Source organism: Xiphophorus hellerii, chromosome 7, assembly GCF_003331165.1.
Source record: "Xiphophorus hellerii strain 12219 chromosome 7, Xiphophorus_hellerii-4.1, whole genome shotgun sequence".
In the NCBI taxonomy this organism is placed as follows: Eukaryota; Metazoa; Chordata; class Actinopteri; order Cyprinodontiformes; family Poeciliidae; genus Xiphophorus; species Xiphophorus hellerii.
The window spans coordinates 23,110,832-23,124,592 of NC_045678.1; the positions used below are offsets into that span (position 1 = coordinate 23,110,832).

The 13,761-nt window shown below is 38.8% G+C and overlaps 1 protein-coding gene across 1 annotated transcript; it reads left to right on the plus strand.

The window, feature by feature from the left end:
* Positions 1 to 6,676: 6,676 nt before the first annotated feature.
* Positions 6,677 to 10,831, plus strand: LOC116723162 (frizzled-7-A-like). The gene has a single exon (XM_032567845.1). The coding sequence runs from the start codon at positions 7,160 to 7,162 to the stop codon at positions 8,858 to 8,860; it is 1,701 nt and encodes a 566-aa protein (XP_032423736.1). The 5' UTR covers positions 6,677 to 7,159; the 3' UTR covers positions 8,861 to 10,831.
* Positions 10,832 to 13,761: the final 2,930 nt, after the last annotated feature.

The window sequence follows — 13,761 nt, forward strand, 5'->3', positions numbered from 1 at the left end:
AATTAATGAGCTCCAATAAAATAATCCAGAATAAGTTTTATGTCGACAATCCAACATAATGTGAAACTGAAAACCTTCAAAATATCCTGACAGTCAGCCAGGTCAATATCCATGTTTTGCCTTAAGTTTGTTATTAAGTCACACTTTTTCCAATTTCTTTTCCTGGATTCAACATTTGTGCTTTAAGCCTTTTCCCTGACCTGTCTGATGTGTTTCTTGGCCTTCACTGTGATGCATTTTTATAAATCAGCTGCATTTATACTGGAAGTAAATGACACAAAATTGACTCTATTTACTAACTAGGGGACTTCTGAAGGCAACGCGTTTGAACAAAAATGGACACCACAGTTAAGATGCTTTTCTAAAGAAATCTGACACCATGTGTTGGTTTAATCACATAAAATCTTAATAAAATGCATTTAAGTTTGTAGTTTTAACATGAGAAAAAGGAAAAAAAGGAGTGTGAAAACTTATAAGGAAGCATAACCCATGATCCCTAATGTTCATATTTTTCTGTTTTACTTGAACAGTTTCCAAACATCACCGCCAAAATGTGCAAAGCAAGCGTTAAGCTTCCCAAAATCTTACATCTGATAGTAAAGCAGGGAGGCCTACAGGTTTTATAACACCAAAAATGTATAAACACCACCCAAAATTATGTCTTTGTACCACACCCACAGATTTTGCACATAAACACACACTGAGTGACTTCATGTTTACAGTATTGAACCCATGAACACCCACCTTAACGTTCAAGCTCTTTGGAAATTACTTTACTCTTTTTCTAAAACAAGAGCAACTGCACCTACACAAAGCATGAGGATGTGAAACTGTAGCTGCTTTTTTTTTTACAATCGTCATAAAACCTTTTGCTTAAGAATCTATGAATCATCAACGTTGAGAGTGTTTGTCAGAAACACTTAAGATTCTGGTTAGACCAACTTGGTGAGCCAACATGTCCTGTAAGCTGAAAATCTCCCTAACCAAACTAAACTGTGTTTTTCCACATCAGCTCAACATTTAAATAGTTGTTCAGTGTTGGGTTTCACATGGCAGCTCAAATGCTTCACGTAGTGGTCACACTTCAGTGCAGTAAAAGCACGGTCCAAACCATCAGAAATCCTTTTTGGCGGCGTGCATCTCGTCGTGTTCTGCTTTAAGCTCGCTTGCCGGCCTAACCCATTTCTTTTCTCCTTTTCTTTCTCTCCCTCTTTTCCTCTCTGCTGCAGACTTGAGAGCAAACAGTGACCGACTGTCTGGAGTCCCGCTGGAACTGCCCACAGCTGCTTGACCGCTGCAGACACTATCCACAAACATATGCGCGCACACAAACAAACAGCTATAGTTAGTCGTGATGGAGTGCGTCCCATTTGACCCGGTGTGGCTGCTAACTGCTGGGTTTCACACCGCAGAAAGCCGGGAGGAGGCAGGGACAGAAGCACAACAATCTCTGCTACAACTGCTCACTCGGTGGCCAAAAGTCTGTGTTTGGACAAAGCTTATGTGGAATGGCGCTCATGGCAGCTTCATTGGGATGATTTGTCATCATTTATCACTGAGCTCCAACAAATCCTCACATTACACAGCTAAATTATAATCAATTGTCGTAAAAGTCGGCTGTGTTCGCTCTTCTGGTTCCTAAAGCAAAACATTTGTCTTCTCCATAAACACATTTTTTTCACAGAAAAGCTTCAACGGTTAAGATGATTGGGAACATGATTTTGGTTTGACATAGGTTTACATTGTACGCTCTTAATAAATGGCACAGCTTAAAGCGACTGTTTATAATATCCAGGAAATTGATGCATTTCAAGTTGGACGAAGTCCAAGCTGCAGGCGCGGTTTAGTTTACGGTAAAGCTTCCCAGACTTTCCTGCTGGAGATTTAGGAGCTCCACATTCACTGCATGGCTGTAACATGGAAACGTTACCACTAAGTAAATTGAAAGTAAATTGAAAGGAGGGACTAATAAATACAAGAATATGAAAGAATGAGGTCAACGGCCAACACTCTGTGTATATCTACTTAGATAAGATAAAAGATAAATGTTTTATATCGATTATAATGATAATACTGGGAAATTCAAGTAATACAACCTAACTTTCAAATGAAATAAGACCTTTTATTTTTAAAGTATTATTATGCAAAATTCCATTTGGGTCTAAAAACAATCCAAATGCTTAAAAAAATGCCCAGTTGGCGTTAAGTTTAGTGTTTTTTCTGGTGTCTGGAAAATGAGCCATTTCAAAGAATCTTCCAAATGTAACATCACAAATCAGCAGGCACTGCCCATCACCTAGCAACCCCGGCTAAGTCCAGCCCGATGCCTAGCAACCCAAGCAGAGCTCCAATATGTTTGGTCACCTGGTTTTACTGCTGTATTGGCTGTACGATGGCTCCTGGAAAAGACAAGTATTTTTTTTGTTGACTTACAATTTAGAGACCACTTGCTGCGTTCTTGTTGGTTGTGCAGGAGGCTCCACTTCTGCTTTTCAAAGATGTACAGTTGTATAATTGCTAATCTGTTTGCCATTTTCACATGTCAATGTAAACGTGTGAGTTGGGGGGCGTGGCCAGCAGCAGCTTATTTGGATTTAAAGTGACAAGACGCCTTTGAACAGCTCAAAACAGGCAGAAGTGAGCAGATTAAAATCTCATTATGTGCAAAAGAATGTAATGGACATGTTTTGTTCTGCCCATAAACATATCCTGACCTGTTCAAGGATGCAAAACAGCTCACCTTTAAAAATTAATAATAAACATAAGAAACTGATGCATCACTTTTACAGTCATGGCTCACCAGAGTAACTGGGGTTTAAAATCCTTCAAAATGCCAAATAAGGATGTTTTAATCATGAACCTGATGTGCCCAAAATAGCTGTCTGAGGAGCTAACTTCTCCTTTAGGAAGAAGACTTTAGCAGCTTATGAATCTAGCAGAGAGAACTGAGAAGTATTTGAAATCAGCCATTCCACCGTAATGACAGTCATCTCTATGTGGAGGACACAGAAAACAACATCCATCATTTCCAGCTCTGGCTGTCCATCCAGCTAAAACCCTAAAATGTAATCAAGGTTTTCTAACTTAGGCTTTGTTCTCTATAAAAAATACAAAAACCAGATTAAAGTTTGTCTGCAAGAACAAAAGCAAAGAACAGGAGATCTGGAATAATGCTCTTTGGAGATATCAGCCTAATAGTGAAATATTTGGACATTAGACATTCCAAGAGAAGCACGGAGGTGGAGGTGTCATGGCTTTGGAATGTGTTGGTGCAACAGGGCTTGGCCAGTTCAGCACCACAGAATTCAGCACGACTCCCACCATGTGTCAGATGGTGCTTCAGAAAAATGTGAAAAACATCTGCAAAAGACATTATGGACAGGATCCTACAACACAAAAGTTACCCAAAAGATACCAATAAACTCCACAAAGAGTGGCTGGGAATTAAGAAATGGAAAGAGTCAAAGCTGAACATGAAAGAAACACATCAAACGTCTCACAGCTGAAAGTAAGGAGTTTCCTGACTTTCTTCAGACGGGCTACAAGAGTTTCTCTGAAGTTATCTCAACCAAATGGGATAAATCCAACCATTTGGTGTTGGGGCGAACCTTTTCCTTTGACTAGAAGGCGTTTTTGCTTCCATCTTTAATTAAATAAGTAAAATGATGTTCATTTGTTTAAGACAGAGATAAAAAATTAGATTGGATGTCAGATGTGAACATTTCCTAAGAAATACCTGATATTTGTTAGTAAATATACCTGATATTTGTTAGTAAATATCAGGTATTTAGCGCTAAATTTGAGTTTACAGCCTCCTATTTTTATCTTTCATAATAGCTGTGATAAAAAGATTTTATGATGATTTTAAAGTCATGGATGGAGACTCATCAGACTCGAGAAACATTACATCTTCATTCCTACTGACTATTCTATAATGGACCAATCTTTTATGCAAATTTTTCAGCAACTATTCCCAAATTTCTATAACTTAACCAAAGTCTTCATTGTTCCATCCACATCAATGATCTGAATATTCATACGTCTTGAACTCTTTTCACATTTGATCATATTACAAACACAAAATTTGGTGTACTTTATGAAGATTTTATGTAACAGACAAACATGAAGGAAAAGAAAAAGGACACAAAGCCCTGGAAGTAAAATCTTCACAGCTATAAAAAAGTAAGTTGGTAGGAACTGGTGGGTGGAGCGGCGACATGTCAGATCAATATCTTCACCAACTCCAGCCTTTAATTGTTATACAGCTGTGATCAGCTCTGCAAACAGAAGCGCTGAGCTTGAAATGAGTGAGTGTGATAAGATTAGAAGCGTAGTTCTTTCACAATACAGCACTGACACCAAATTGGAACGACTGGATCAGATATAAGATAAATTCATGCTGGTCAAAGTTTTAATTTAGCTTTATATGTTAAACAGCAGCAGTGGGGCTTTGAATGTTATCTAATTACAACACCTCGCAAAAAAACTATGAAAATCAAACCCACGTCTTGTTTTAATAACAAATATCCGTATATCTTTTATGTCTGGTGTCTTTTTTTAACCAGATTCAGAGCAGAAAACTCTCCTTTTGGCTGAACCTCTCCTCCTACTTCTTTTCCTTCTCCCCCTGCCCTCTTTGACCTCTCTCTTCTTCCTGTCCCTTCCCCCCACTGCAGCCCAAACCCCCACCTCCTTTCATCCCACTCAGGGCAGAAATGGACCAAATGCAGCAGGGGCCACCATGCAACCCCACCCTCCCACACTGGGTCGTCCTTTGGTCTGATTGATCAAGCTGCCACACTAAATTACAGCTGCTTTTGCCTGTTGTTGCTCTCAATTCCCACAATGATGAAGGGAGCTGCGCTGGATTGTTCGCAGTGAAACACGTAACCGCCCGACCGCATGAGGTGCCTGTTCATATCTGCAGCTTAAAATACTAGAATCCGTTTAGGTTTCTTTAATTTTTCCTATGGTTTGCATTTCCTAGACGCACAGAGAGAGACTTTGTGCACAGCAGCAGGAAACTCTAATAGTCCAAAGTCTTTAATGTGCCGAAAATACGACATGGACATTTTTGGGTATGTAAAATAAAACTCAAAATCAAAAACTTTGCACCTTGGATTTTGCTTCCAAGTAGCCAAATCTTTTAATACCTTTAAAATCCAACTTGAAGATTTGATCATCAGGTTTTCAAGAACTCTATATGTATTTTCTTTTAATGAGAAACAACTAAAAACTTGGGCTTTTGGAAGAAAAATAGCAAAACTGTATTAAATATTTAATAATAAACGATTAAAAAAGCCTATAGTTAAATTAACAATAAAATTAAAAAAGGTGTCTCTAAGATATTTTCCTCCATTTCTGTCAGTTTTACCAGTGTGAAATGCCAAAGATAACATTTTGACAAACATAAGATAAGACTCACTCTTGAAAAACAAAAGAATTCCTAAAGAGTTTTTAGCAGAAAGTTTGGAGTAAATCGGCATGTCTTTAAATACATCTGAACAATCAGTGGACAGAAACCAACCAAAACCTCACCATCTTTATTTCAGTGTCACAAAAAGAAAAAGATGAACTGCAAACATTAACGTGAATAAAAATAAATAAACGATAAGCAGTCAAAGATTTACTTTGGGAAGATTGTGGAAATATTGTCTGAGGTTGAGCTTTTATTAAATTTAAATTCGTTTTTGGATGTTTTCAACAGAAACCAGTGTCATAAAACAAACAAAAAGTGGTTATTTATTTACATCTTATAAAATATTATTGAAGTATAAGCTGTTTTCTAAGTAAAAAAAATGGATGATCATAAAATCAAATTTAATTTTTTTGACTTATTTTCTTTCATAATTAAAAAGAATCAAACAAAATTAAAAAGAAACTATTTCCCAATATGTATCCCAATATTTCACCATGAGATGTTTCTGTCTATAGAGGCTATGTTAGGGATGAGTATTTTCAACAACAGGCTCACAAACAAAATTGACAACAAATACATTTTTAAACAACTTTTAAAAAAAGTTGTTTTGTAGTTAATAAATATGCTGGATAAAAACTTTTTTAGATACGGTTGTGGGAGGAATTAAGTGCAAAAGAGAAAGGTCTCTTTTGATGGTTTCACAGTTAGAAATGTTTAAAATTTGTCCTTTCCTTTTCTCTTCGTTGTTATAGTTTAAAATTATATTTAGACCAAATTAAAACTTGTACTCATCTTTTATTGATTAACAAAATGGAAAACTGTCTATTTTTTATTTGTCGCTTTCTTTATCTTATCTTAGAAAAAATAATCTAATAAACTCTTTTTATTACTGATTCTCAATGACAAAAACGAATTATCAAAATATGCCATTCAGTCTTCAACCACAAATCTCTTTTTTAGGGCATCAAAGGTGTAACATATTGAGAATATTAGGTGTACCAAGACGAAAGATAAAGACTTAATTAAAACGAGCAAAGATCCCACTAGAAAACTTAATTGTTTGGGTTTTAAAAAGTCTCCGGTGTAATGTAATTACTGTAACATACTTTCCTTTGGTGGGGAAATGAACACCAATCAACATCGAGTCCTGTAGGAAAACAAACGCTCTGATTGGCTGAAAGCGCGGTGTTGGTTTTAAGGCGGCCCGCGCTCGGTGCTGGAGAAGGGCGGGTGTCTGGTGAATGGAATGGGCGCCTTGAAACCGGCGGAATCCTCGCGGAGAGAGGGGAGCGAGCCTCTGGACTTCGAACCGCCCAGCATGTGAGCCGACGGTCGGCGTGAAGTTTAGCCGAAAAGCCCTGGAAATACTGCCCGTTTCTGAGTCTGGATTTTGGACTGAGCAACAGCTGAACGCGCTGGGGTTGTTTTATGTAGATTTTTTTTAAACAGACGTGAGTTGAACTGCAGTTTTCCACGGAGTGTGAGTGAAGAGTGGACTGCTTGGAGTCACTTACAAAGAACATTAAGAAGTCATGACACGACGAACGTTTTACTTGGATTTATCTTCGTAAACTACAAGTGAAAAGTCGACACAAGCCTCTGAAACTCAAACAAAGTGGACTAAAAGTTAGGGCTGTCGACATTTATCGTGGATTTTTCACCGTTTTCGGACGTTTTTAAGTCTCTCTACTTGGATCAAAGTTTTTCTATCCCACCCCCTCCTCCTCCTCCTCTTCAGCTATGGCGGCGGCCAGGTTCACCGCTGGCTCCGCGCTGCTGCGGATCATGTGGCTGCTGTGCGGGATTTCTCTCTCACCCACTTCTTCTGCTCAGCATCACAACAGCGAAAGTGGGATATCCGTCCCGGAGCACGGTTTCTGCCAGCCCATCTCCATCCCGCTCTGCACCGACATCGCCTACAACCAGACCATCATGCCGAACCTCCTGGGCCACACCAACCAGGAGGACGCCGGGCTGGAGGTGCACCAGTTCTACCCGCTGGTGAAGGTCCAGTGCTCCCCGGATCTCAAGTTCTTCCTGTGCTCCATGTACGCCCCGGTTTGCACCGTGCTGGAGCAGGCCATCCCGCCGTGTCGGTCGCTGTGTGAGCGGGCACGGCAGGGATGTGAAGCCCTGATGAATAAATTCGGCTTCCAGTGGCCGGACCGCCTCCGTTGCGAGGCTTTCCCCGTCCACGGAGGCGGGGAGATCTGCGTGGGGCAGAACACATCGGAACCCGGCAGCCCGTCTTCCTCCTCGTCTCCCCGTGCACCCGAACCCGTGACCCCTCCACCCATAGGTGGTGGACAGCACACTCATCGGATCCCGCCCAACCAGTTCTCCTGCCCCCTACAGCTGGAGGTGCCGCCCTACCTGGGCTACAAATTCATGGGGGTCAGAGACTGCGGCGCCCCCTGCGAGCCCACGAAACCCAGCGGGATCATGTATTTTCGGGAAGACGAGGTGAAATTCGGAAGACTTTGGGTCGGGATCTGGTCCATACTGTGCTGCGTGAGCACTCTGTTCACGGTGCTCACCTATTTAGTGGACATGAGGAGGTTCAGGTACCCGGAGCGGCCCATCATCTTCCTGTCCGGCTGCTACTTCATGGTGGCCGTGGCCTATGCTGCTGGGTTCTTTCTGGAGGACAAGGTAGTATGCGTGGATAAATTCAAGGGGGAGGCCTATAGGACTGTGGCTCAGGGTACCAAAAAGGAGGGCTGCACCATCCTGTTCATGGTGCTCTACTTCTTCGGCATGGCCAGCTCCATCTGGTGGGTCATCCTGTCCCTGACTTGGTTCCTCTCCGCCGGAATGAAATGGGGTCACGAGGCAATAGAGGCCAACTCCCAGTACTTCCACCTGGCCGCGTGGGCCGTCCCGGCCATCAAAACCATCACGATCCTTGCAATGGGCCAGGTGGACGGAGACGTCCTGACCGGAGTGTGCTTCGTGGGGATCTTCAACGTGGATGCGTTACGCGGTTTCGTACTAGCGCCGCTATTCGTCTACCTGTTCATCGGTACTTCCTTCCTGTTGGCTGGCTTCGTGTCGCTTTTCCGGATCCGCACCATCATGAAACATGACGGCACCAAAACAGAGAAGCTGGAGAAGCTGATGGTTCGGATCGGGGTGTTCAGCGTCCTCTATACGGTTCCGGCCACCATTGTGATCGCCTGTTATTTCTACGAGCAGGCTTTCAGGGAGCAATGGGAGCGCACCTGGCACATGCACACCTGCAAGCGCTTCGCCGTCCCCTGCCCGGTCCACAACTTCGCCCCCATGACCCCGGACTTCACCGTGTTCATGATCAAATATCTGATGACCATGATCGTCGGCATAACTTCCGGTTTCTGGGTCTGGTCCGGGAAGACCCTACAGTCCTGGCGGAGTTTCTACAAGCGTCTCAGCAACGGGAACCACGGAGAGACGACGGTGTGAGGGCGAAACATGCGCGAAAATGAGGTCAAAAAGCTTTCATTTCATTAATCCTAGTTGGATTTTTATTTTTTTTAAACTGAGTTAAAGTGTTTTACTGTTGTGGCAGCAGCACGCAACACCTTTAAGGAAGTTGGAGAACCTTCCAATATATTCACTAACTCCCCCGTTCCCCATTTTGTCAAAGAAATCATGACTTTTGTATTCTTGGACCATAAACTGCTATAAAATGGCCATGCAAAGACTTAACCCTTTATATATACATATATATTCCTTTGTTACAATTTGAATGTACTCCCTGTTCACCCTTGAGTTTGTCAGTGGACTGTGCGAGAAAAACAATGAGATAAAATAATTTCATTCATTCATTAGGGAAATTACTGCAAAGCTTTAATTGATGTTAGAGTTTGCAGGGTACATTCTCTTCTGCTTTAAATGGGAGGAATAGTTAATCATCATGTTTATGTGCCAAGTGGCTGCCTAGATTTTCCTCTTTTTTTAATCTTCTGACTGATGAATATTCACTTCTGTTTTGAATGTTCACTCCGAAGTTGAATGAAGTTATGTACTGGTTTGCACAGTGATCGTAAATGTAAAAAAAAAAAGACTGTTACACCACAGATTGACCTGGATTTTGCTTTTTTAATTTTTTTTATTTTTAAAGGCCACACACACATGCTTACAGAAACCTGGAGACACAACGGCTCATTGTTAGTCTCTGTGTGTGGTCTCTCTACTTTTGGATTACCCATCAAAAAAGCTTTTTTTCCCCCTCTTTAAAGCCTTTAAGGCACCCAAAGCACCATTTCAGTGATCCAGATTTAATCCATGGGAGTGCAAATGGTTGTTCTGGAGCTCTAATGTTATTTTATCCGGGATAAAATTGTACTCTGAGTTAGCACCTGCATTCTGCTTGGTGTAACTTGCCTTATTTTTCTTTTAATTTCATGAAGTGTTACATTCTTGCAAGCCGACTGAACATTTTTAGATGTTTTATTTACTTGTTTTTACTTATCTGGGTTTTTTTTACAGAAGCTTGAAAATCTGAGAAGTTGCATGTTGTTTCTGTGTTAGAAGGAGGTCAAATAGAAGAGTTTGTTACTGAGGAGAGGGTTGTTTTAGGAAATAAAAAAACTGGTTTACCAGATTGTGAGAAAAGAAAGTTAAGGTTGTGTTGTACCTGACTTTTAATCATGATGATTTCCTAGTTTTTTTGATACAGGATTGTATAGAAATATCACCTTATTTTAGGCTTAAACCTGAGTTTAATTGCTTTTAGTTAAAGTGAGACGACTCCTGTTGAATGTCTTTGTCTTATCTTGATTAGGAGAAGTAATTACCGGAGTCGACTTGACGCTTGCAGCATTTAAAACAAGTGACTTCGTCATTCAGACTAAACAAAGAAATTAGTGGCGTTTTGTCAGGAGTCAGCTGAAACCGCCTGCTTCTCGTCTCGTAGCACATTTTCTCAAACAATGAGAGCAAGTCAGCAGTTTGACCTTCGCGGTTATTTAAATTCCTAAACATGCCCTGTTGTTTTTTATGTATATTCTCACTAAAATTGTGCATACTTTGTACTTCATGCTGTATTTAAAGGCAGTTTGTATATACCATGCTGTTTTCTTCTTCTCCTCCTCCTCACATGGATGTACTACATACCTCAAGACCTGGTTAAGTTCTGCTCAACAGAAAAATGTCACTTCATGCATTTTTACCAAACAAAGCAAAGTGATTCTGTTATTGCTACCAGACTGACACGTTTAGTTTGTTCTGTTTGCAGAAGGAAAATTAGTTTTTTTGTGTTTTCAGAACATATGCAAACCAGCCAGCAAACAGAGACTCTTGATTTTTAAATGCATATTGTATTTAAGGGGGGGAAAAAAATACTCATTTTGTCTTTTTTTACTTGTATTTTTTTAAAAATGAGATAAGCCCATTGTACATGTACAGTTTGAATAAAAATGATAAAGTTTGTAATGTGGTGATTATCATTTTGTGAAGTGGACCTTGAGTTGTGCTAATGTTTAGTCAACATTAGCAAAGTTTACAGCAAAACAATAGATAAAGCTATTGAGCTGGACTGTCGGATAATTAAAGTTTCAGCAAACGTATCTGGAAAAAACACATTTTAAAGTGTTTGTTTCTAGGTGTTGGAGCTGTTACTGTGCAGCAGCATTTGGTTTTACAGCCCTCTGAAGAAGTGCTTGAGGGATGAGTCAGATAAGTTTATTAGTCCAGTCTGCAGATTCACTTTCAGCAAACACAGCAAAGAAAAGCTAAATGAAAGCAAAGGAGCTAATTTTGTTGGCCTTTAATGTAGATGTAATGTAAATAGACTGTCGTCTATGTTTAGCAGTCTATAAACAGGACGTAAGTGTGACACATTCACCACTCTTAAAGTTTTATAACATCAAATAAATAAAAGTATTAGGTTATAGGAGGAGTCATTGTTGTTCTGTTTTGCAGTTAGCTAGTGAGTCATCAATGAATTAAAGTGCTTCAGATTATCCTTTACTTGGCAGCCATGAGTCATAAAACTGTATTTTTAAAATAAATACTACTTGGAAAAAGTGCATTAATCCTTGGGAGGTTCTTTCATTTTGTGCTCCACCCTGATCACTGAGAGCAGGGTGTCCAAATCTGACCATTTTGTAAATATTTCATGCTTTATTGTTGAGCAACCAAAAAATCCTCAAGATCTTAGTTTTTAAAAAAATGTTTTGTATTTTGACAATTTTGGCCACCCTTGCCTTAGAGACAAAGCTAGCTCTTTTTAAATAATACTATAGAAATATTATGTATCATAGTGTTTCCCATTTTATATAGGAATGCCATTATAAGCTTCAGTCCTCACTATGCAGAAAACCTTCTGCAGTTTTGATACGACCTTGGAATATGCCTGACATAATAACAATAGGCAGAAATTTAAAGAGGAGCAGCAAAAGCAATTGAGGTGGATTAGCAGAGCTTACCAACAACTGATGGTGTCATCCAGGATATGTTGCTGTGAAATATCCTCTCTACAGATATTGAGCTGATAGCATCTCATGAGATTGTCATAAACTAACAGTTTTGACTCAGAGGCATCTTCGGGTGTGCTGCAAGACTGACTGCTACTGGAAATCCATTACAACTCTGAAGATTATTGGATGATATGAGTTCTGAGAACATTTGATTTTCTTTTTGGATAAATAAAGCAATTTTTTAACTGAAATGAATGAAAGTTTAAGCAATTAAAGTTTTTATTTTATTTTTTAAAATGTTCACATTTTGCCTATTTCATACATGCAAACTGTTTTTTTTTTATCTCAAGAATTTTGATTGGAACACTTTTGCAGTTTTGATCAAAGTTTTTAAATAAACTTGTTCATTTGTGTAATTTAGACACCAATAATACTTTTTAATCACAACATTTTTTGTAACGCTCCTTCATTTCAATCATCATTATATAGAACAAAAATGCATTAATTTTAATAATTCTTTTTGTTTTAGTTTGTAATTTTACAAAACTCTTAAAAATCATCTATTTAGAATTTCATCTATTTAGTGAAAATTATTGGAAATTATTTCCTCCTGTTTGAAAATAATTATGAATAAAAACAGTTTTTCCAGGTTGGCAGAATCTCCTTTTCAGCTGAAGACAGTTTGGTGTATTTTGTCAAACCCTTTAGAGTTAAACTTTGGCTTCTGTTCTTAACAGAAATGTGAGTAAATTTATTATGATAAACTGTTAAATTATGGTAAACATCAGTTAGAAGTAAAAAATGTCCTGGTAATTCTTTTTTGTTTGTTTTTTTACAGAAATTTTTCATATTGTGTAAAGAGAAAACAGCAGAAAGGCAAATTATGTGATTTGAATATTTAACTTTTTCCAGAGTTTAAACCCTATCTGCAACACATTTTTTTAAACGAGAAGAAATAACTTATGTTACTTATTAATGTTCTAAAGGAAATTAAATTAAATTAAAATATGACAACCGCATGTGCTTGGGATTTTTACCAAGAGTGAAAACGTGACTATTTATTTTTAATTGCTTGTGCCTTTATTGTTTTCCTGTCTGGGACGAAAGTAGCAGAAATCATTAAATAAAACACGATTGCACTAAAATAACCTTTCATATTCCTAACATTGTAGCTGCTGAGACAGAGTTTTAGGCTATTTCTTTAATTTATTGTGATAATAATGTAAACAAAAGCAGGAAAAATGAGACAGCAGTAAATTCCTAAGTCCACATCTTAAAAACTCTCACACGTCCCAGTACTTGATTCTAAGAGACTCTGGTTCTGTAATCCTCTGCATAAATACTGAAACCTCGACTCATGCTCTGAGTCTGTTTCAAAGTGCCACAGGACCACAGCATGGTGAGTGAGTTGTAGTTTATCTCCCCTGCTGCTGTTCTCATTTCGTCCAGCAGGGGGCGACACGCACCGACATGTAAAGTTAAATCCACTTTGAGACGTGGAGTGATACTTACATCTGGTGGCAGTAGCTGCTACATGCAGCTTTTCTTAGTAATAAACGCACAAAATTAATTTAGATCAAGGTTTCATGTTTGCATCTGTAAGGTTTCATATTTTTGTTTTTAAAACACTTATTAGACGCAAATCTGCATCAAAATTATGCAACAAAATCCTAAGAACCTTGTAGGAATGTTACATAAATTATAAAATGCTTGATAAAAAGTAAGTAAAACTAATAAATAAATTGAGAAACATAATTTGTTTAAATAAAGACCAAATTTTAGCTTACAAAAATATTTTTATTCAAAACAACTAATGAAAGAGTTCAATAATCACAGCAGTAATAAAAAGTATTGCCTGATAAACTGAATTATTTAAAGACAAACCACACCCAAACTTAAAGTACAATAAAACTACAGACATAACTACGGTTAAATTATGAT

Coding starts and splice junctions, on each gene's coding strand:
- LOC116723162 (XM_032567845.1), top strand. CDS start 7,160: ATGGCGGCGGCCAGGTTCACCGCTGGCTCCGCGCTGCTGCGGATCATG.